The following is a 25,387-nucleotide window of genomic DNA, read 5'->3' as shown; positions in this document are numbered from 1 at the left end:
ATTTTCATATCTCTCACATATATTATCTTATTTTATACTCTGAAAAAATAATAATAACACTAGTCTTCCTGACTCCAAGTGACCTCAGTCTACTACTTTACCTGTCTACCTGAGAAGTGTAATTCAAATAGGCTATCTGAAATGGCAACAAAATTGTTAGCCTATTATGCCCCTACCTAAAGACCCAGTTCTGTACGTGAAACATTTCACCTTGATGAATATTTAAGGACTTTCCATAAAGGTACATTTAATGAGTTATTCAAGTATCTGTGTTAAAAGTATGAAATAAAAGAATTAAGATCACATGACAAAATAGAATTTCATTTAAAAATATCATAATCAACTAGTCAAAATAAATATTGATGAAAACTCTTGATTTTATTTTTACTTCAATGAACAGAGACGAAAAGTATGGCTTTAAAGCTATGTTTTTTATGGCATAATAGCTGCTTTTGATGAATAATATGGTTAACTTCAAGGGTTGCTAGATGTTTCTAACAAAAGATAAAGAATTTGTCAGGAAGATAGTATATTGTAATGCAATATAGTGTAATTATGTGACTGTTAGCTTTGGAATTAAATAAACTCAGGGCTAGAATCATAGCTCAGATTGCTATAAGCTCTTTGACTTTCAATAGATTGCTTCATTACCCTTCACCTGATTTTCTTCAACTAGCAAATGAGAAAAATATTATCATGCAACTTGCATCAAAAAGTTGTTGTGATGATGAAATGAGATGATTTGGAACTGAGAAGATACAATGAAGTGTTTTGAAATTTTTTAAAGTGCCTCATATATATGCTGTTTTTACTGTGATTTTTAACTTAAAATGACATGAGGGTTAACCACTTGATCCATATCTCACAAAGCTCAAAAATTTTGAAAATATTTAAGGTTGGGAACCCCTAGAAAACTAGAGATAGAGCATGAAAGAGATTGAAGGGAACATGCTGGGAAGTTTCAATTCTTTTATTTTCTTTCCATTTTTGAAGATTTTTCTGAAAGTGAGAAGCTGTCCCTCCCATTAATTCAATATACAAATCTGAGCTCAGTAAACAATATTTTTCCATATTTCCAAGAGAAATAGAGTTAAGGGAGAAAGGAGTGGCAATAATAAAACCACGATTCCACTGAGTCAAATTTAATTGCCCTTTTCCATGAAAAATGTTTTCTATGCTCAATAAAATGATAAAATTCCATTTTGAGGGTTTTAGTGAAAATGTCTAAAATGATATTTTTGCTAGGTATTTAAAATTTTCATGTAAGTGAATGGAAAACAAAAGAAAATCTACTAGTTCCTAAATGAGCGAAAAGGAAGGAAAAAATTCATTCTTCAAGAAAACTGTGTCAAATTGGTTCAGAACATTTACAAAGGTACTTCCCCCTTTATTCATTATAATAGCTATGATAACTGATTGTAGTTCCTTCCTGAATATAATATAGTTCTTGAATTTTTCCATTTTGCCTTGATTTTGATGATTTTCAGTGAGTATGTGTTGCCATTTGGAGCTCCAAAAATCCTGCTTAATAAGGCATAGAATGATTGCAAGTTTTGTAGCCAATATGAAACACAAAAATAATTAATTACTACTGTGTTTCTCAAAAGAAAGATTTCTTTTTCTCTCTCTCATATCGCCTCACAAAACATAAAAGTTATTTTTATGTGTCACAGTCTCACTGCCCTTGAAACTGGTGATAAGAGAGTTCCCTCTTCATATATATTTTCAGCCAGAAGTGTCATTTCCTTGGGCCTTTATGGTTCTATTCATAGATTTCTGTCATGTGTTTCAGGTCATTATTGCTGGCATTAGTGCTTTTCACATGCATTTTGAAAGACATTTGACACAAAAGAAACAGCAGAAAAGGGTTTTTTATTATTATTTAAAAGAAGACATGATAGGAAAGTAGAGTGGTGAACAGTCTTTAAATTAATGGTGATATAATTTCATAGCTTATGTCCTCCCATTTGATTTGCCCAACCTTACCTGGATAAGGTCTGAAGAGTGTTCTAGAATTTATATCCTTTGTTCAAGACAGTATTCCTTTCATTCAGAGCTGTCTCTAATGGTTGCTCTGCTCTTATCTGGCTCTATTCTACTGTTATTTTGAAAATTGAGAGTGGAGAGTGGAGAGCAGCTAGGCTTAGAAAACCTAGGATTGGAAGCCTCTTTGTGATTTATAAGATGTGTGTGGGTAGGCAGCTTCTGCTTCAGTCAGGTCCTGTTATCCAGTAAGGTGTCCCCAGCCTGATTCTTTTCTAAAATCATTCATATATGGATTCTTCCACTTTAGAAACATCCTTACTGTAAACTTTTACCTTCATGTTACTTTCTCCTAGGGCCTACTACCTTAATGTTTCATAGGAGGTATAAAAGCTGAAAATAAATATATGTACTTGAGAAATAAACACATTTTTCATTTGAAGAAAAGAGTAATTAATCTCATTTAGACTACATTGCCCTAGCATAGAGGCTGTCCTGGTATGGTTCTGGTAGTAGCTAATCACTTTAATTTTGGAAGCATCAAATTGTGAACCTAATAGGAAGGAAGAGTTATTTTGCTACCCTCTGAGAAGAAAGTACATTTCAGCTACATCTATTATTGACTATGTTCACACTCAGGCAACTTACCAAAATCATGAATCCAAAACTAAAAGAGCCCTCAAAAAATAATTTAATCAGACATCTGTCATTTAACTTCTCCAGAGAACCATTGTTGAATAGCATTCTTCCTCCTACTTTGAATCTGATACCTCTTGGTTTATGATTGCTTTGTTTGTGATTCCTATCTTCAATATCACTTTAAGCCACAGTTGTCTTCCTTCTATGATTGAAACCTGAAAATGAAAGTTTCTTGATTTTAGCATTCATGACAGGTCTTATTCTTTATTAAAAACCTTTCTAATTAGTTCACTAATCCACCACAATAGATTAATACTCTGTGTATGTGTATCTTTGCAGTGATTTAATATATAAATTACTGGTGATATATTAAGAATTTTTAGATATTCTTGATTTTGATTTTAAAACCCTGTTCTTACCTTCTGATATGGTCATTCTTGTACATCCTTGCACATCATCCCTTCTGTTTCCAGCACATGTTAATTCTTTAGGAATGATTTTAACAAGATAATGATACTATGATGTGTTAATTTTCTTATTCATTACAATGTTCACCTTTTCTTTTCAAATGACTACTCATCATTTTTAGCAAGGAAAAATGTAGTACTTAGCTATAAAACTTGTCATAAACTATTTATTATACTCATCCAAAAACATGGAAGATGTTACTGTTATTGTCAATATTATTATCTTCATCATCATCAAAATGGCAATAACATGTTATATTTTTATTGAGATGTATAGAATTCAAAGTGTTTTTCTATACATTATCTCACTGGACTCACAATAGGAAGGGAAAGTATTATATTCATCTTGCAAATGAGAAAATTAAGGGTCAGAGAGGATTAATGAGTTCTCCAAAGTTATACAGCTGGCAAACTTAATAATGGAACCTTACCACATAAAATGATATTTCTTCTAATAAAGTACTGAAGTATTGGTAAAATAAATGGCCCACAGCATTATAGTAATGACTGACACGATAGAAATATGGCCCATTATCTTCTGAGTACAAGGCAAAATGGGCCAACTCTTGGAACACATTTGGCAAAATGGATAGCTCATGGATTCTAGAATACACTTTGTTGAAGCAGTCAAGATATTCCCCTTAAGTATGATGTAGTCTTTGAGCTGGGTTTTTAATAGAGTCATGAAGCTGCCTTTCTTTAGTGTGCTTAATTCATTGATTTCTGCTGCAGTCTGAATATTGATTATAAAGAACAAATATTAAATCCTTCTGAAGTTCACAACATCCTTATCTTGTCAAAATTTTATTTGATGTAATGAGGGTAGATGTTGAGTCCCATTTCCTTATCCTTCCCATCAATTCCTTATCATATCCTTGAATGGAATGGTTCTCTTCTCGATACTGCTATATTCCCAAACCTCTAATTCCCAAATTAGCTTACTTAGTTATATACATGTCACAGTGTGGTCAAGTGAACTTATCCAAACTCAGTAGACTTCTTGTCATATATAATTATAATACCTCAGATTGATTAATTTATTTACTCAATGGAAATATTTATGCCTTTTATTATTAGTTCCTAGTTCATACCTTTGATTGATTCAATTGAGATCTGTTCTTACTCAATAAAGTTATTAGGATGGAACATCTGGTTCATCCATTTGAATTCAGTAAAGCAATTTAATTGAGCTACTCAATTGGAATATAATGGAACTACTCTTTTATAGAGAGATCAGATGTTATAAATTGTCCCTTATGGGTATGCTGGAACATAGATAGAAACTAGAAAAAGAATGACTCTAGGCGTCAGAATTGGGAAAACAATTAGAGTAAAAAAAAATCACAGAACTTCACATCCTAAAAGTTTAAGCTAAAAGGACCAAGATAGTCAGATAGAAGAGGACATGATCCCAGGAAAGAGAAACTAAAAATTTTAATAAGACATGGGCTGAGGGTCTTTGTTATGAGGTATCATTATTATAGACCAAAATCTGTATGACCAGAAGTCTAAATCAAAGCTAGAGGTCTTGTTCTAAATATATTTGAATACCAATAGCAAAAATGGAATTTGATATGGAACCAAAGAATTTCTAATACAGAAATTCCTTTAATATTCCCTTCTTATTTTTCCATTATGTAAATCTGATGGGATCCAAGGTAGGAAGAAAATGAAGACATTAAAGGAAATGAATTGAAGTATTAACTGACTTCTAATATTAACTCACATTTGCATAGCACTTTAAGGTTTATTAAGTATCTACAGACTTTGTTAGAGCATCCTTCAACCCAGAGACTTTCTCAACCTGGAGAATACAGATACTATACTGGTCCCCTTCTTCACTGGTAAATTCCTTTTGGGACCACCATTTTAGTGGAATGACTATGCCCACCAAATTTCATTATCATTCCATTGTGCTTTTGACATTTTGAACTTCAATAGCATGCCCCTACAAAAATTACTTTCACTTCTGCCACCTTTCCAGCTCCCTTTTGTGTTGTCTTCACTCATTAAATTATAAACTCCTTAAGTGTTAGGACTATCTTTTTTCTTTATGTTTTTTTGGGGGGATTCCTAGTGTTTAGCACAATGCCTGCCACATAATAAGTACTTAATATATGTTTTTGTTTTGCTTAATTATCTGCAAAATAGTTAGGGCAAGTATCAATATTCCTATTTTTCAAATAAACTGAGACTGTGCACACTGAAATAATTTGTTCTAGGTCCAACAGCTAGCAAATGATAGAAATGATATTGGAACTCAGACCTAGTAACTTAAAATTCAGTGTTCTTGATCACTACACCACAATTCTTTTTTGGCCATTTGCTTTCATTTTAAATGATCATAGGCTTTTATCAATGAAGATAAACAAATTTTATTTCCCTTCTGTCTTTTCTAGAATTCAATCAAGTTTTTAGCAATAGATACATGTTCTTGGTATTACTCTCAAAACAGTAGTAAATTTCCCTTGGGGCAAATATTTCCTTAGGTTCTATTTTGGTCAATGATATTATTAATTCTTTTATTCTTTCTCATTTTTTTAATCTCCTGCTGCCTATATTTTAATGTTTTATTCTAGCTGAGAGAACAGAGGACATGGCCTGGAGTCAAAAGTCCTAAGTTCAAATCTGTCTTGAAAATGAAATGACAAAACATTCCATTATCTCTGCCAAGAAAACCAAAATGGATTCCCAAATGATCAGAAGTAGCTGAAATGAATGAACAGCAACATATAATAGTAATTTAAAGGAAAAGCTTTTGTAAACTATAGAGTTTATATATATATATATATATATGTTTGTTATCACTACATCACTGCTATCACTCACTATCTCTACCACTATTTACTGATTATATGGATAATACATATTCCTTGAATATAATAGGAAATTAGAAATTATATAATAGCTGAAGTATTTATTTTAGCTAATATTAATATTAGCCATATAAGGTCTTCTTTAAAATTATTATTGATATATTTTGTTTCTACATTACAAACAGTGACTGTGTATCTGCACTCTGTGAAAGGTACCCAATGAAAAAGTAAAACTCTTCCAGAACCTGAATCCAACTCCTTGTATTTTTTGAGGTTTTGCTTAATGTTCCTTGATCTAGTCCTCTTTTGTTTGTTCTGTTCTTTGTTCTTTATCTCTATGGAAGCTTTCAATCATGAATTTCTTCTTTTTCTTCTGTTCTTTTCTCATTTTCTCCCTCCTTGTGCACTGTATATTCACTCCTCCATTTGTTTACTGGACCTTGAGTGTTTGAGCTATTCTGCCCTGAAGCAAATCTTAGGTCTTCTCTCTGCTCTGCTGGCATACTGGATTTGATTGGTTGAGCTGACCTGCTGAGCAAATCTGTCCTAATTCCAAATCTTCACCAGCTGCCACAGAGATTAAGGATATTCAACCACTTGGCCCTCTGCCAGTTCCTACCTGCCAGGTACAGTCAGAGCCCTCACTTTCCCTAAATTTACCCCTTACAGTACCAAGATACACCTGAAGGCTGCAGCCTTCATCCTGGAATCCTGGATGAGGCTGAGTTTTATCACAGGTCTCAGTACAGTAGGTGGTGGAGGGGTGTTGGGTCTCTCCCTTATACCATGGAAATCTATTCTCTCTTCTTAACTTTTAAGATGCATTCAGCAGGAGAATCCTATAGTTCCATCTTGTTTCAGAGTTTTGGGGGTCTGCATTTCTGTCTTTTTTGAAGTGTTTTTTAAAGATTGGTATGAAAGGATATTCAGAGATGTTTTGACTTAGCTGCTTCTAAACTGCCATATTGATTCTACCTCCCCAAGTAAAACTAATTATACAATGAACTCATCTGAAAGTATATATACAATTACAGATCTGCAGCACTTCCCACCTTTTTGAGAAATATATTTTCTTTCACTTCTACTCACTACCTCCCTTAAAAAAAGATCAAAGAAAAAATTACTTGTAATAAAAGATACAGAGTCAGGCAAAGTAAATTCTCCCATTGACTAGATACTGTACTCCCCCTGCCCTCCCTCTCTCTCTCCCCATCTTTCTCTATCTCTCATATTTATAGAGAGTGAGAGAAATATGTATATATATGTAAATATATATATAAACACATAATACATCAACCATAAACTTACCACTTTCCAGTAATAGAAAACATGTTGCATCAGAGATCCTCTAAATCATATCATATACATTTATTGTATTGATCAAAGTTTTTATAGCTTAAAAATTGTTTGGCTTATCATAGTAATTGTTTAAATTGTTACTCTGCTTATGCCTCCTTAACTCTGCATTAGTTCATATGTGTTTACACATCTTTTTGAAATCATCTATTGTCTCATTTCTTACAACCCAATATTATTCCATTACATTTATGCAAAATGACTTATTCAGCCATTTCTCAATCAGTAACATACATTTAGAATCCAGTGTTTAGTCACCCCCAAAAGTACTACTATAACAATTTTTGTATATTGAGGTCCTTTTCTTTTTATTTGATTTCCATTGAATATAGGGCGAGTCATCATTTATCTGAATCAAAAGTACATGCATTGCTTAGTGAACATATATGCATAATTACAAATATCTTTCCAAAATAATTGTACTGATTCACAGGTCCATCGATGCATTAACGTAATTGCATTCCCCCAGACCCTCCAACATTCATCATTTTTCTTTTTTGGCATCTTTGCCAATCTGATGGTTGTGAGGTAAAATGTTAGAATTGCTTTAATTTGCATTTCTCAGTTTAGTAGTAATTAGAGCATTTTCCCCCACCACATTGCTATAGATAGACTGAGATAAACCACTCTCGTTAACTAGTTTGCTTTCTGTTCCAGAAGTCAGCACTTCTATTTTCACTTAGCTCACATTCACATCAGATTGTTCTGGACTTAGGTTCTAAGATACATAGTATATACATATATATATATATATATGTACATATATAAATTTTTATTTTTATTTCTTAAAAGGCAGAGAATGTTTATTATTCCCTTTGTAATTCATTTGTAAAATAATTCTTCATCAAATAGATTTCATGCATTTTCATTAACAGAGTCACTTATTTCTTAATATTTATTCAGTATATAAACTCCTTAGGAGAAGAATATGACATTATTAATAAGGAATTATTAAATAACAGAGAGAGCAAAATTCCCAGAGCTATATACATTTTAAAAATTATCACTGATTAATTGAGCCAAAAACTTTTGTAATTCATTTTATTTTCAAAAGATTCAAAAGAGATAACAAAATTGCATTCATAATTGCATAGTATAATTGAATGATGGAAGATCAGTTTTGAACCCAAGCCCACATCATTTCTTAAATATGTTCTCCATTAAATGTCTGTAAAGTTTCTATGGAAATTATATAATTAATTCCAAAATATATTTCCATCTCAATGTAAATGGAATAATTTACTTGGGTCTTTCTATTGCTAAGACAAAAACATACCCAATAGACCATCCCATCTATAGTTTTCCTAATCTTTTCCCTCTCTTCTGGTTGCAATGAGCTATTATTATAAAGTGATATTCAAGTGACTAGCTTTAAGCTTCTTCCTTTGGGATGTAAGCTGAATTGCCACCACATTCTCAGTATCTTTTATTTTAATTACAGCATATAGCATTGTGTTTGATACAATAGGAAGGTATTTTTAAATAAGATTAATTTGAATATCTCAGAAGGGTATACTGAAACATTAAATGGAATGAATATGAAAACATACCAAAAATATTTAGTTTCTTTTAGAAAATACTCAGTGAGGGGATACATTATAAAATAATCACTTTAAAATATTGAAAATTCACGCATTTGAATCCAACCATTAATGCTTTTAGAAGTTGACCTTGAAAATGGTATATCTTGTTAAAAAATAAATAGGTTGGTTATAACAGGGTGTTCTTAACTTCTTTTTCCTAGAGGGATAATGTAAAACTGTCCCAAAAAAGAAACTATGAGGGTTGTCTTTAAAGGTTTGAGATTTCTATAACAGTCCATAAGATGATTTTGATTATGTGCATCCACTTATACAAATAAATGACTTCAAATACAAAACATGTGGTTTTGAGTTATCTTGTATTTTATACTGAGTAAATATTTGAATGTCTATGGAGTGTGTACATTCTGAAAGAAGATACTGAAGAATTGTTATCTTTATTTATAAAAGAACAAACCATGGGAAAATTAATCCAGAAGTGATTCTAAACAATCATAAGCAGGTCTTTCTGATTGTCAGAGGGAAAAAAAAAACTTTGAAATGGGTTGAAATCCTGTTTACACATTTATCCTACCTTTAAAACTAAATGCATGCTTATGACCATTCAATATATTTGGTCTTTTCTTGAATCCTATCTCTTCATGCTTTTCCATGAAATAGTTTATAATTTCCTGATTGGGCTAAAGGAGAAGAACTATAACTAACCTTTCTCTTAGAAATCCTCTAACTTTCAAAGGAAGTGAAGGTTTAGAATAGGTTCCATAGTCTTCTCTAAATTGTTTTGGTCTTCTTGGTATTTTAATGTCCAGGATCAGACACTACCTAAATATAACCTAAACTGAGTACAAAGAACTGGACTTTGTCAAAGGAAGACAAAATAAACTTTATGAAGAGATTATTTGGAACATGTTTTCAGAATATTTACTACAGAGAATAATTCTTGCAAGTTTTTCTTGAGTAAGCCATGAACAATTCTTCTTTCTTTCATCTATTTTTTTCAATACAACCATCCATTAAAGCCCATGTGAAAACCTACTTTCTTCTTTTAACAACTACAGACCATTGTGATTTCTCTGCCCTGTGAGGTCCCACAACATTCACTGATTAACACCTTCATTTGTACTTTCATAGGGATAATGAATCGATCAATTATTTCATAGCTATAGAAAATTATCAGGAGAAGCAACTCTCTCCACAAATTTACTCTGCAGATTACAGTTTTAGAGAGTTGCCTAGAATACTAAGAGATTGGGTGATTTGTGTAGGGAAACATCAACATTATGGGTTAGAGATTAAGCCTGACGTCTATTTTTCCTGGATTTGAAACTATTTTATCCACTATACTATGATGACTCACTTGTACTTATATAATAACTTGTATTTTTTTTACTTTTAATTCATATAAATTGTATCTACAACTAAGTTATAGGCTTTTAAGGAGTGAGATACTGTATGATTGTCTTGACTTAGTGCCTTGCACATGGAAGTGGTGAAAGTATGTCTAATTAGCATTTGATGATAAAACTGAAGTGAGAAAAACAAATATCCCTGGATGATAGATTAGAACTAGAAGGACCTATAGAGATCATCTAGTACAAGCTTTTCAGTTTTTTAGATGATGAAACTAAGGTTCAGAGATATTAAGTGAATTACTTAGGATCATATGAAAAGTAAGTAGCAAAACTTGGATTTGAATTGAGTTTCTCTGATCCCATAGCCCAAAGTCTTTTCACTACACAGGAAAGGCAGAAGTAGGTGTGAGAATGAGGGGAAATTCACATCTTTGTTACTGAAAAAGGGAAAAGTTACTACAAGTATATCTATGGACACAAACCAATACCTCCAATCATAAACCAAGTTTAAGGGAAGAAAAGGTTTTATTTAAAAGTTGGACTGGATTATATTTAAAATAGCATCTCCAGGAATTTATATGAATTCCAAAGAGGTTTATTTACAATTTATTTATAAAATATAGGAAGAGTGAAGTAGTAAATCAGAGAGAGAATAGGGTAAGCTATCTAACCTAAGCACTAAGTAATTTACTCATGGCCCCTGACTCAACTCTGGCAAGGATAGTCCTTAGGCCTCAGGAAAACCAAGGACCTGGGGAAGGATCCCAGGTGTATCTCCTGAGGCTAGTTTTTTTTTTTTTTTCAGAAAATCTAGCAGTTAAGATTCAGCTTTTCACTCATCTTGTGTCAGTCCAAAGGAAGAGATTTTAGAACAGCCTCACCAGGAACAAGGTCTCAGGTCCAGTCACTCCCTTTTAAAGACACTTTCTTTTGTGTCACTTACACTATACTTTTACATGGACAAATCATAGTCTAAAACCTTGCTTAGGACTGCCCAGGAGATAGTCAGTTGATTCTTATTTGTTACCCATTATTGCACACCTGGGTCACAGACTTCCCCACTTGAATGATTAAGTGGGATGTTTACTGTTTTGGTGATTAGATCTAAAAATGGGCAGGGATTACAACTTAATCTTCACAATCAGGGGACAGTTAATTAATTTCATTTTTACAATCAGGGGAGAGTTAAATTTAATCTTCACAAAAGTAAAGTCAAATTGATGTTCAACATAGAAATAAAGGACAAACCCATAAAAACAATTTAGAGGAGCATAGACTAGCTTACTTATCAGATCTATGTATAAGTTAAGAATTTAAGTCAAAGCAAGAGATAGAGAACATTATGAAATGTAAATAAACAACAACTTTGACTACATTAAATTTCAAAAGATTTTTCAACAAACAAAAATAATATAATCAAGGTGAGAAGGAAAACAGCAAACTGGAGGGGTGTATGGGGAATTATAGCAAGTATTTCTGACAAAGGCTTCATTCCTCAAATATGTAGAGGACCAAGTCAAATATATAAGAACACAAAGCATTCCCAAATGACAAGTAGTCCAAGCATATGAACAGGTAATTCTCAGATGAAGAAATTAAAACTATCGTTAGTCATATGAAAAAAAAAAGTTCCAAATCATTATTGATTAGAGAAATCAAATTAAAACATCTCTCAGTGTAACCTTGGGCAAATCATTTAACCCCCATTTTCTAGCCCTTATTGCTCTTATGCCTTGAAAATAATACACAGCAATAATTCTAAGATGGATGGTAAAGATCCCCCCAAAAACAAATATTAGGTACTACCTCACATTTTCTAGACTGACTTATATGACTAAGAAGGAAAATAATAAGTGTGGAAGAGGGTGTGAAAAATCAGGACACTAATAAAATATGCATCTGTGAACTCATCCAACCATTCTGGAGAACAATTTGCAACCATGTCCAAAGTACCAGCAAACTGTCCACACTTTTTGACTCAGCAATACCATTACTAGGACTGTATCCCAAAGAAATCACAATGATAGGGATAAAAGACTGACTTGTACAAAAATATTTATAACAGATTTTTTAGTGTGGTAGCAAAGAACTGGAAACTGAACGGATATCCATTAATATGGGAATGAAAGAACAAGTAGTAGTATGCAGTAGTAATGGAATACTATTATACCATAAGAAATGGCGAACAAGACAATCACACAAAAAAACATAGAAAGACTTAAAAGGAGTGAAGCAAAGTGAAGTAAGCCAGCCCAGAATAACCTTATACATACTAACAAAGTATGATGATCAACTGTGCATGACTTAACTGTTATCAACAAGGCAAGGGTCTAGAAGGACAACTACAAAAGGACTCAATGAAAAAAGCTCTACACTGCTACTGAAGAAACTGATGAAATTCAAATGATGTTTGAAGAATGCCAGTCTTCATTTTATTGCCTTCATGAATTTTTCTCTAAGCATTATGACTTCTCTCACAACATAAGAAACATGGAAGTATGTATTGTATAAGTACTCATGTAGAGCCTATAACATATTAACTGCCATCTTGAGGAAATGCAAGGCATGGTAAAGTAGGAGATATAATGAATCATCAAATACCAGAAAATGATTATTGAAAAATTCTAATGGCATATATTTTGGAAAAAATGTAAAAGTTTAAAAATATATTTATATATATAATATCTTTCATATATAAGTGTGTGTGTTGTGTGTGTGTTTGTGTGTAAACTTGTTCTAAGGAACAAATGATCTAAGTAAAAATATGAATTTAGATCTCTATACTTCAGAGTAGGTAGCACAATATGGAATAAGATTCACTTCCTTAAGTCAAAGGACATGTATTCAGATTTAGCCTGTGATATATACCTTTCTGAGATACTGATCATGATATTTCACCTCTTTGAAACTCATTTTATTCACTTATAAAATGAAGGAATTCGACAAAGTGGTATTTAAGATTCCTTCAAAGTATAGATCTAGGATCATGTGATCTTTTGACTTTTGTCTCACATTCTTTCTTCTACTTTATGATGTATTTCTAGTCATTTAAATGCATCTTCTAAGTCCAAATTCCTCATTGTTCAACAAGTCATTGTACAGTGGGTTTGTTTCTGTTTTCTATAAAAAACTAGAATAGATATCTTTGTGGAGAACAGAGACCCTGTTTCAGATGATCTGTGGAAAAAGAAGAAAAAGGATGGATATAAATAAGCAGTAATTTTGAGGTTGATGGTAATTAGTGGTAGTGCCTTTTACAAACTGTTCTTAGGAAGATGTGGCAAAATTCTTTGACTTTGGGTAGTTTTTTATCAATTTTCTTAAATCCCCAAATATCTATTCTATTTCAAAAATTATATGAATGATTCTACTTTCTCACTTGGGGTACAAGAGAGAAGACTGGGAGCTATTTTTGGTTGTTTTTCTTATGTGTTCTGTACCTAGTAGTATCTGACCCATACCAGGAACTCACTAAATATTTATGGAATTGAATTAAAGTCAATAGTTCAGTAAGTCTGACTTTGAGATGAGAAACTTAAAGGGTTGGAAAAGGAAAACAAGAAGAGGATTTTTTGCTTTTCAATCTATCTATGCTCTCATGTAAAGTAAGAATGTGACTGAGCAATTAAGTATACCTAAAATTTATTCACTGAAGAATATTCTTGGAAATGTTTTGTAAAAAAGATGGTAATCAAGCAAAATAACCATTTTCAGAGCACATTCTGTTTTATACTAATTCAATGATACTATTTGACCTCTAAGATGATCAATAGATTATGTGCTAAAATGCTAATATTGAGACAAATATTGCTTACATTTGAACTTTTGCATAAGAAATATATTTTACATTCATATCCCCTTTATGTATTGCTTTCTCACATTTCATCTTTGTGCTGTTCTGTGATCATATGTTCAGACCATTCATATTTTATTTTAAAACATTTTCATTTTCAGATCCACAGTTGTGTGATCCTGGTGAATTTCTTTGCCATGATCATGTGACTTGTGTATCCCAGAGCTGGCTATGTGATGGGGACCCTGACTGCCCTGATGATTCGGATGAATCTATAGACACCTGTAAGTAGAAAGGTTCTCATGCCATTTTGATTTTTTCCATTATATGTAAAATTGACTTTTTTGTTGGTTTTGATGACAACTGTTTTAACGTACTGTTTTCTCCCTTCTAAGAACTCTTAGAAGGTGTTTGAGTTTCCTTCATAGTGAGTATTGTCAATGGGGAATAAATTATTTTTGTAGTACAAATTAACACATAGAGATAAAGAAACAGATAAATATAGTATTTTTAAAGAAACAATGTTTTTATTAGATGACTGCAAAGAATTTGTGTACATGACAAGGAAAACATGACAAGAAAAGTAGCAATAAAACATTATGGGAAAAATATGTTTAATAATTAATGTATAGCAATCACTTACCATCTTTCCTCCTTTTTAGAGGTTTAGAACAATAAGAGTAGAAAAGATCTCTTGGAGGCTGATTATTCCCTATATTCCCATCCATTGAAGTCTGGTATTAATTCTAGATGTCATCTTGTTTTTACTTTTTTGAGGAAAAAGGTCTAATATATGCCTAGGCTACTTCCATAATGACCTAAAAGGCAAATTATTATTTTTATCCCTCAGCAAAGGGACAGTAAGGAATCAGGCTTTTAAAAATAAAATGAGCTCTAGAAATTAAATATTTAGTCTCTTTTTTAGTGATTTCTCATTACCTTAGGAGAATTTGTACAAATGACTGGAAGTATTTTACATTAAGCCTGTGAAATAGAAAGATAAAATATTTTGTCAAGAATTTAAGCATTTGTGACTTTAGGTTGAAAAATAACTTTTTGTATTCAAGCCCAAAATTGTGTTATTATTTTTATGATTATTAGTATTATTAATATCATCAGTATCAAAGCACCAGGGGTCTTTCCATTTTCTTTAGTTGCAGAAGAAATGTGTGGTATTGAATGCTGTTGAAAGCAACTGTATAATGGGCCCAAATACTGAAACCCTCCTGCTATTGAGGTATTTTTAATGACACTTTTAACTCATGGACAATCAGAAGACATTTTTAATTTGTAATATAACCTCTAATTGGGGATCATGTAGATGTAGTACTTAATGAGAATTGTTTGACTCTATTTCTCAGCAGAAGTCATAAACATAGGTGTATGATCTCTCTTCCACACCCATTATTGGTTATCTGTCATACTCCACAAGTCACAGGATGGCAACCAGCTGTTTCCTATACATCTAACTTATTCGGTATGGAGAACAACTTTTCTAGGGTCCATAAGTTTATGAGAAGAATTACAAGAATATAAATAAACATCTACCTCTCCATGGTAGCTATGGTTAATTATTGAGGCTGTAGCCTCACCCTACTGAGAATGACTCATACAGTTGCATATAATGAGCCAAGAAAGACTTTCAAAGCTATGGTGTTTGTCTCACATGATCCACCTTTCCATACTTGCAAGGTTTTCCTTAGTGCTGTAATTCTGGATTTTGGTATTTAAAACAAGTTCTTAACAGAATTTAACTTTTGGAAGAGCTCAGTTCCTCTCAATTTGACCCATCCCACCTTCACTCATGTTGTCAGTTTATATATCAATAATAGCAATTTATTTGTCTTTCATGTAAATAGTAAAGTAAGTCTCCTTATTAAATGTTGGCCAAGTTTCTGTAGGAAAAAATACTTTTTGAGAACATATATATTGGGAATACTAATTTGAAGAATTTTCACCTTTTTTGTTTTCAGAGATATTTTCATCTTGCCTCTGCTCATAGATGAATGGATTTTTTTTTCTTGCTGGAATAATGTGGCTAGAATACTAGGGCAGTTTGAGACTGAATCTAAAAGCAGTTTCTTTAGAAATCCAATTAATAGGGATTAGAGTAAGTGGTTCGATTTGACCACAAACTAATATGCTTAGAGGTCCCATCTATACATGCCAAATTTCATTTTTTCAAAAAATATTTTCAAAGTAATACTGTAGTAAATCTTTTGCAACCTTGGGCAAGCCAGTTAGTATATCTGAACCCCATTTTATGACTTAGAATATAAAAGTGATAGTAGCACAAATCTTGCAAGGTTTGCTTTTTGGTTTTTTGGTTAGGACCAAAAGAGATAATGCAGAAAAAGTGCTTTGAAAATGTTAAATTGATTAGTAAATGTCACTAAAACATATATTTAAATAGTGTAAGCAATTTTCATGTCATTTCTATTGAAATATGCTACAGATACAAAGCAGGGTTTGGAATTTGATGGCATTTCATGTATACTATCCTAGTATGTAACCTGAAATGTCTTGGGCATTTGGACTGTAATGATATGATATGTAATGATATGAACCACCTCTTTTGTTTATGCATCTGGTCTTGGTAAAAAAAAAAAGATGGGACCATTACAATGCTTGCTTTATCAGCATTATGCAAACAATAATCTCCATAGTGGTTTAAACTGAAGTACAGCTAGAAATGGAACACCTAGAATATTATTTCCTAAAAACAATGACCAATGTGGGAGATGAAGAGGTTTCATTTTTGCTCTTGACACAAATGCTATTTCTATAAAACTTTAAGGGCAATTACTAGTGGGTCAGATGTATTTTCACATGTGTGCATGGACACTTTAATCATAATCAAGAATATTACAATTAGTAATTAATTAGGCTATTTTGACTACCATGAAAGCAAATCTTATACTAGAACATTAATGGATATTGTCAAGTTAGTGAAAGAAATTGAGTTTGTATGACAAGGTACTAAAACTTTTAAAATGAGTGAGAGAGAAAAACAGGCAAAGTCATAGAAATCAACTCAAATTTCAGATAAGAAAAAAATCTGAGAATTTAACTTATACTCTGATTCCTTTTCTCTTCGCCCAATACCTTCTGTGTTTGTTTAGGCTTTAAATAGGAAGGTTTTTGTTGAGTTATGAAAGGGGAAATTTGATTTCCAGTGCTAACAATGATGCCCAAGGAGAAGGGATGTGTTGTATGATTATTTATAACAGGATATAATAGTACTGATTGCCTGATGGAAAGAGTCATCAAAAAATAAAAGACGTATTCAGTCATTCATGTCCTTACCATTAAATTGAAAAAGTGATTAATTAGTCTTACATTTTGAATGGGCATTCTTATATCTAAATAGAAATTTAATTTTAATTCAGTTTTTTGAGAGCCCAAAGGATAACTGACAATATGAGTTGTTATGAGATGTAGACCAGAGAGGTTAAGGAACATAGCACCCCCTTCCTGCTAGATGCTTTTAATCTTGTTAGTACAATCTAGTGTGCATCAGATTTTGATAAGCCAAAAATAAATTTCTGAATAGGTTTTTAGAATAAAAACTCAAAATCCCTTCTTTGTCAGGTTTTTTGGGAGTTGGTTTTGCCCCTCTTTAATCATCAAAATTTAACTTTTACTTTGATGCTAGATTGATGATTTATAGTCACTTACATTCTAGATGTTATTTTAATTGGATCTAATAAAATACAAATTAGACTTATATCATGTTTCTTGAAATTTTACAAAGTATTTGTTATAAAAACCCTGTCATATTTGGGAGTCAATGTCATGTCACTGAATGAGTTCTAGGTTTAAAGAACTATTATCAGGCCCTATCTATATCTACTAATAAATGAGCTGTGTAAAATTGGACCTGTCTTGTCTTGCCTTCCTCTATTTCACTCCTTTTATCTGGGAAATAACAAAATAATAAGCCTTCCCTATCTATTCATGACAGGATTGTTGTAAGGATCTAAGGAAATAATGTATGTTTAGCATTTTGTGAGTTATTTTTAAGTAGTGTTGCATGGTGAGTTATAGAAATGACTTTAGCCTGAGGAATATCAACATCACTGTCCTTCCTCTATCACATTCTGACTCTGTCTCTTAGTGTTTTAGGCAATTATCTGAGACTATAAACCGTAAAAGAGTTGCCACAGAACATTGGCAGAGAGAAATTTTTTACTAGGAGCTCACTACATCAATGAACTCGTATCTTGATCAAATATTCATATAAGCATTTTCTCCATTAAATAGATACGAATCATATGCCCAGAATGAGTTAAAATTCAAATATGTTCCTGCTAATGAGAATCCTAATGTGTTTCTAGGGCTTCATTTCTTACAATATACAATGTGGTTTTTTGGTTGTGTTGTGTTTTGCTTTGGTTTTGTTTTTTTTTTTTGGTCTTTCATTTGAAATCAGCGAATCAGTAGCCATCTCCTCTTTGGTGTATGTCTTTTTCTGCAGAAGTGATTCAGACAATTCTTCAGGCACAGATTGTAATTGTTTCCAGAAGACCGAATAATTAAGATAGATTAAAGGTCCCTCCAAGAAAATAGCAAAATTAGTATTTCTTAGGAACAATTGGGAAAATGTATTATTTGGCAGCATGCACACACTCACACATGCATATATTACATATATGCATATATGTATTCAAATACATATTTATCTTATATTTTGTTTTTCACTGACTGAATTTCCCTTGGATGCTTCCCTATTCCCTTACCAGGGAATTATACTATATAAAAATACTTTATAAAAAAGATAAATAAAATTCAATAAAAGTAATTTTTACAGCAAAAATATTATATGCTCTGTGGTCTCTCTTCCATCATCTCTGAATAGGAATTGAGGGAGATATATTTTCATATCTTTTTTTCACAGTCAGCGAGAATTTAGTAAATTCCTACTAGGTTCCAGGAACTAAGTTAATAACTAGGGATGCAAAGAAAGGCAAATATCCCTGATGTCAAGGAGTTCAAAGTCTAATGGGGGAAAAGCATGGGGCAAAAATATGTATAAATAAGTTGTGAGTAGAGTATTCATTTTAGGTAATGTGCTACCAGTGGCAGTGGGAGAAATACTTTCAGTAAGGTGGGTAATCTATTTACTTGCATGTCCTCAAGTTACTTCATTGATGAATAAAACCTCCCCTTTCTGTGTGCATGTTAGTGTAAAAGATCTAAACACACACACATACATACACACACATTTTGTGTCATATGCTTTGAATTTCCTTGAGCCTATACTCCTTTTATTTGAGTGTAAAATCAGCTTTTGGGGAATTTAACTTCAATACAAACAACAAACTCTTAAGTTAGCACTATTTTCATTTTTACAATCAAATATCAAACTTGAAACACCATGTTAAACCGGAATGTCTTACTCTAGAACTGAGAATAATCAATTCTTGTAAAATAATGGAATCCAAACAAGTGACCTGATTATGCTGAGGTGTAATAAATTATCCTAATGGAAGTATCAGTTTTCTTTTTGAAAGAAATGAAATTTTTTGAATAGGCATTTATGAAGTGTTTTTAAAAAAATTATTCATGTGAATTTGTATAAATTGCCCTGTATTTCCATTTATGGGTATTTTAAATTTTAGCTAAATAATAGAATGATTATGATCTGATATATACAGACCATTTTGAAGTGGGAAAGTATTTTCATATAGCCTTTCCAAATTTTCTTCTTTCTTGACAGGCTAGAGAGATAAAATGAAACCCAGGAAGGAGGTTATTAGCAAAAAGATAGTGTCCATAAAAATAAAATAAAATTCAATAGCACAGGACACTAAAAGCAGATTGTAAAAACCACAAAAAATTAATGTATGTATAGTGCTTAGATGGAAGGGGGTCACTTTGAAATAAACAAGGCTACAACAGAAATATTTCCAAGTTTGTAAATGCTCAGCCATGTGATCTATCAGATTATAACAAAGTAACACACGAGGATGGATTATATCTAATGCCAATCATTTTATTTTATTTTTAATTTTATTGTTTTTCTTTGCTTCAGCAACTAGATGAGAGAAAAAATTGACTTTCCCTTTCATAAAGTCTCCTCCCAGCTCTGAACTTGTCAGGAGTTCAACATAAAGTATAACAGAATATGGTAGTTTAAATATAATTCTGGACCAAATGTAAATTCCTAACTTTAATTCATTTTGCTGGCTTGGAATGGGGGGGTGGGTGGTAATAAGTCCTATATCAATTCATTCTTCTTCTAAAATGTGCCATCAAATCTTTGAAAAACCTGCTTATTTGTTTTAGAAAGGATAATTGGTGAATAGAGTTTGTTGTATTCAGTGATTTTCAGTCTGTTATGTCTGTCTCTACTCCATTTAGCTCTTTTTTGGTCGAGACTCTGAAGATTTTTTTTTAAATTTCCTTCATCATATCATGTTACAGATGAGGAATCTGAGACAAATGGGGTTAGATGACTTGTACAGAGTCACATAGTATCTGAGGGCACACATGAACTCAGAAAAATGAGTCTTCTTGACTCCAGTACCAGCATTCTATCCACTATACACCTAGCTGAGTAGAAGTAAATATATTATAAATATGCCCACAGGCAGAGCAAGATCAGTAGGGAGATGAAGTGGAAACTCCCTTCAGCTTGATTCATGACATAGTGATTTGGTCTGTGGCCTCTGAATCCAAGATGACTCACTGTTTAGAAAACTGAAAAAAGAATGCCCTTATAACCCACTTAGGAATTGGAATGTCATTTGGAGAAAGGATGGAGCAAAAAAGTGAAGAAAATAAAAATCAGGTGGTATAATTCATTTGGACATTAATTAAGCACTTAATTATTTACTGTGGTGGGGCAGGGAGAAGAATATTGAATTTAGAAGTGTGGAACCTCAATTCAGAGCATCTTAGTTCAAATTGCTGCCACTCCCATCAAGTGCCTGTGCACTTTTAGTCAAATCACTTGACTTTTCTGGGCTTCAGCTCCATTTGTAAGATGAGAAAGTTAGACTAAATTAGCTCTAAACTCTAACACTATGCTCTTATGATCTAGGATGGTGATGGTGAACCTTTTAGAGACTGCATACCCAAACTGAAACCCTCATGTCACATGTGAGCTCCTCCCCTTATCCCAGAGAGGGAAGGGAATATATGCTCTGATTGGGCTATTGGGCAGAGGTGTGGGTCAGGTGAGAAATTTCCTCATGTTCTTTTGGAGAGGTGGAAAGAACTAGACCCCCACAGGCTCTAGCACCCCTGGTGTCAAATGATGAAGCTTTTGTCCTCATGTAACTTAGAGTTGCTTAGGGAGAGAGGCATAATATCAACACAAATAAATATGATGCAAGGTAGAAAGTAATAAGACTAGAATGCTAGGGGGAAAATGAGGAGAGAGATCATTTTCATCTGGAATTGGGAGGTATTCAGGAATGATGACACCCCATGAATCTGCAAACAATTCTCATAAACTCTTCCAGAACCTCATCAGTTTAGGAGATTATGCACAGTAAACAAATATTATTGGAATGACTCTATGGGGACAGAGTTGTAGACTATCTGAGAGAAAATTCTTTAATCAGCCTATCCATAACTTATCTTACATTTGGGGTTGGACACAAAGGCTTTTTACCTTTCATGGGTGAGCACATTTCTTCCCAGAGGGTATTTTACTCTTTATAGTCAGTCTATAAAATTTACATTTGAATTTCATACTCAGAAGTGTCTGCCTAATGACAAATTTTGCCAAATGTTGCAATAAAGAATGCTGTATTCTATTTTCCCTGAGAGCAAAGACCACACCAAGATAATGGGAGCTTATAGTTATAGAATTTTCAGGGGAGAAATATAAAACTTAAATGTGGTATCCCATCACTAAATAGCATCGCCTCCACTTTTAAGAGCATATTCAGCTTGAGGAATAAAATGGACTTCAGCAAAAGATTGTCACATAGTATTGCATAAAAATGCCTTTCATTGAGAACCAGCCTCTATAGGATATGAAAATAAAATTTCTCTTCTTAATATGAAGCTCCATAGAGGGTCATGAAAGACATGCATCCATACCTATGATGATCATCAGCTCAGGTTTCAGAATTCCCATTTATTTACTTTCCATTGACTCGTTCATTCATCTATTCCTATATTTATTTGCCAACATTTGTACTATTTAAATTCTCCCTTCCCCCAATAAAATATGTTATTTCTCTATTACAGTGAGGATCAAATATAAATTCATCTTTGAAATTTAAAGCTCTCTACCACCTGACTCCTGCTTCCCTTTTCATGCTTATTTTACCCTCTCCATACATCTATTTTGTGGTCTAGCAAAATTGGTCATCTTGCTTTTCTTGATGAACAAACATTCATTTTTCTATGAATTCCTTTACTCTAGTAATGTATCCTCCCAGTTTTTACTCCCTACTCATGTCTTCTTATAATTTCTGATTGATTGAATCACCATTATGACATTTTGATGGAGGAAATATAGAAAAGGGAATAAGGAGTGCCTATTTTCACAGTCTAATGAAGAAAGCTAGTAAAACAGACTGTGTAAAATATTCACATGAACAATTTCAAAAAGCCAGACCTGTCAGGATAGAACCACACATACCGTGTTCTGTCATTCAATTAATTGGCTAATGGGTTCACATTTAGTCAGGAGTTAATCAAACTAACTAATCTTTCTAACTGTGAGCTGCATGCCAAAGCCTTTATGATCTCCCAAATAATGAAAGAACTGCATTCAAAACTGAACAATTTTTGTCTCAATGAATCAACATGAAATAAGAATGCAGTCAATGCCAACCATTCATTAGTAAGGCAGATGATAATATTGATTCCTAGTACTAAAAACTAAAGAAAAAATACTTTTTAATTTGATTTCCACAATAACTTTAAAAGGTGTTTACTTCATGTGATATTATTCTCCATTCCTCAGAAAGTGAGACACACAGTTTAGGTAATTTTCCTACATCATGCAGCCAATTAGCAAAAAAGCCGAAACCAGACACTAGAAATAAAAATCATCTAATTCTTCTCATTGTGACATATATCTACATAGCTCTAATTTCAATGCAATAATTTAACAGGGCTTTCTTTGCCCATAAATATATTCCAAATAGTAAAGAAATATCCTATTTTAACTGTGCTGAATAAGATAAAAGATACACAATGAATTTGCCAATGATTGAATATATTAAGTGCATAGCATTTTGCTAGATACTTGTAATAAAGTTCTCAACATTCCAAGAACTTAAAATATTTTTAAAATGTTAAAATGTTTATGTAAGTGTACTTCTTTTTTTTCTGTTTAGACAAATACCAATTTTGTTTTTTTAGGTAAAGAGGACAAGTGTTTCATGAGTTTAGCTTTTCTCCCAGTTGTGGTAATGGATTATTCCATTGTGGACCTACTCTCTCATTTGATCCTTGTGAGTGGTGATGCTCATCTCTTACGCTTATGGATCTGTGACTGTAAAACAAGTTTTTCTTTGTATTAAGCTAACTAGCACATAGTCAGAAGCAAGCTTTGGAACTTGACCTCATTAGCACTACGCTATAGGGAAAATAAGATAATTCTTAGTAGCCATAACCTGCTCATTAATATAAAACTCATCCTGTTTTTTATTTATTTCTGATTCCAACCAGCAGGGAAAATTTGCAATAGACAAGGAATTAATAATGCATGTCATTTCTCAGAGACATCTCTTTTTAAAAGGTACTACAGGTATTAGTAGTGGTTATATTTCAAAATATTAAATTCTGTCCTCATAAGGGATTCTTTAAACTTAACTTGTTTGTGATTTTAACCATAGTTTAGTGTGCATATTTCATATTTAATAAGTTCTAGAAATGAATGAATGGGTAAAATGGTAGCATGTATTTCCATGTAATATTATAATTAAGTAGAGAACTTGACATTTTTTTAACTTTTGATTATAATATGCAGAAGGTAACCTTCTTTAAGAAAACTAGATCAAAAAGCATTTCATAAAGTGATTGTGGAGGATCTAATATAAGGTACTATATGAGATGCTTTGGAGGAGACAAAATATAAAACATTTTCTTTCTACATATCAGTAGTCTAAATAGATGACATTTTTCATTGTTGCTAATTCAATTTGAGTGGAATATAATAAGCATATACATATATAATATGCTTACACATGCACATGTGTGCACATGCATATAACATATTTAGATAAAATGTGTATATACATATCTATACATAGGTATTCTTATAGGAAATGATAAATTAATATTTTATAAAATAAGTATGCATGCACACATATACAGAGGTACACTGATGGTAATTGAAATGCCTTCTCTCTCTTAACTCTTATTCTTACAAAAAAATACATGGTGCTTTACACTATAGATAACTACAGTGTGATTATTTACTTTATAAAAGATGCTCTGCTTTATTTTAAAAATTCACTCTTTAAATAAGTAGATTTTCTTGTACATATAAAATGAGATTTGATTTTAAAATATTCAATTTATACACTACCTACTTATTTCCCAATCCCTTGCAAACTCTGTTCTGATCTATTGTTCTCCTGAAACTACTCTCAAAGTGTGCCAGTGATCTTGTAACTATTAAATTTTACATCCTTTCCTAAGTTTTCATTCTCTCTGACGTTTTTGGAAACTTTTGATATTCTTTACCCTTGTCCTAGACATAATATCCTTTTTTCCCCTTTTTGTTGCACTGTTTTCTCCTGAAACCTTTTTTCACTCTGCTTTATTTGTTTTATTTTTTTGGATAGATGCATCTCCTGACTTCCTTCCTCTGACTCTTCCAGGGTGGGAAAGCTTTCCTCTGCACTCTCTTTCTGACTTGTTTCTCTCTGTCTATGTTTCTGTCTGTCTATCTCTCTCTCATTCTCTCTCTACTTCTATTTCTTTCTCTCCTCCCCTCTGGCCTTTGTCCTTGAGGATGTTCTTTATTTACAGGAGATCTCATCATTTTCCATGGGCTCAAATATAATTTCTAAGCCTATGACTCACACACCCATATCTCTCTTGAGACTGGTATTTTTAACTTACTACTGAACTTCTCTTCTTATATGTCCAATTAGCATATCAAACTTTTCTTGTCCAGAAGTAACCACATTTTTGTTTGTTCTCTAAATCTGCCACACTTTCTTCCTAATTCTTCTCCTCTTCTGTATTTATTTCTCATTTTTATATGTACAATTATAATAATATTTTTCTGACATTTAAAATCCATGTTCTCTCCCTTCTCCCCAAGAAAGCAGGTAATGTGAAATAGCAAAATATATAAGATATAATGCAAAACATATTTCAATGTTCATATTGTGAAATGTCACATATTGCTCACACTAGAGAAATATTCATTTAAGGGGAAAAAAGGAACAATGATATGTTTTAGTCTGCATTCCAACTTTATCAGTTCCTTCTAGGATAGAGCTTAACTTTTTTTTTG

General features: G+C 32.4%; 1 protein-coding gene across 4 annotated transcripts in view; it reads left to right on the top strand.

Moving 5' to 3' along the window:
• LRP1B (LDL receptor related protein 1B) overlaps positions 1 to 25,387 on the top strand; it is a 2,480,145-nt gene that overhangs the window by 416,127 nt on the left and 2,038,631 nt on the right. For all 4 annotated transcript variants that reach the window (XM_007494117.3, XM_056797188.1, XM_056797186.1 and 1 more), the window contains exon 2: positions 14,109 to 14,231. In XM_007494117.3, the coding sequence (XP_007494179.2) occupies positions 14,109 to 14,231 (123 nt within the window). The remainder of the gene's footprint in view (positions 1 to 14,108; positions 14,232 to 25,387) is intronic.

This window comes from Monodelphis domestica, chromosome 4 (assembly GCF_027887165.1).
Source record: "Monodelphis domestica isolate mMonDom1 chromosome 4, mMonDom1.pri, whole genome shotgun sequence".
Lineage (NCBI taxonomy): Eukaryota > Metazoa > Chordata > Mammalia > Didelphimorphia > Didelphidae > Monodelphis > Monodelphis domestica.
Note: the sequence above shows the minus strand (reverse complement) of the source record. Positions and strands in the feature narration are given on the sequence as shown.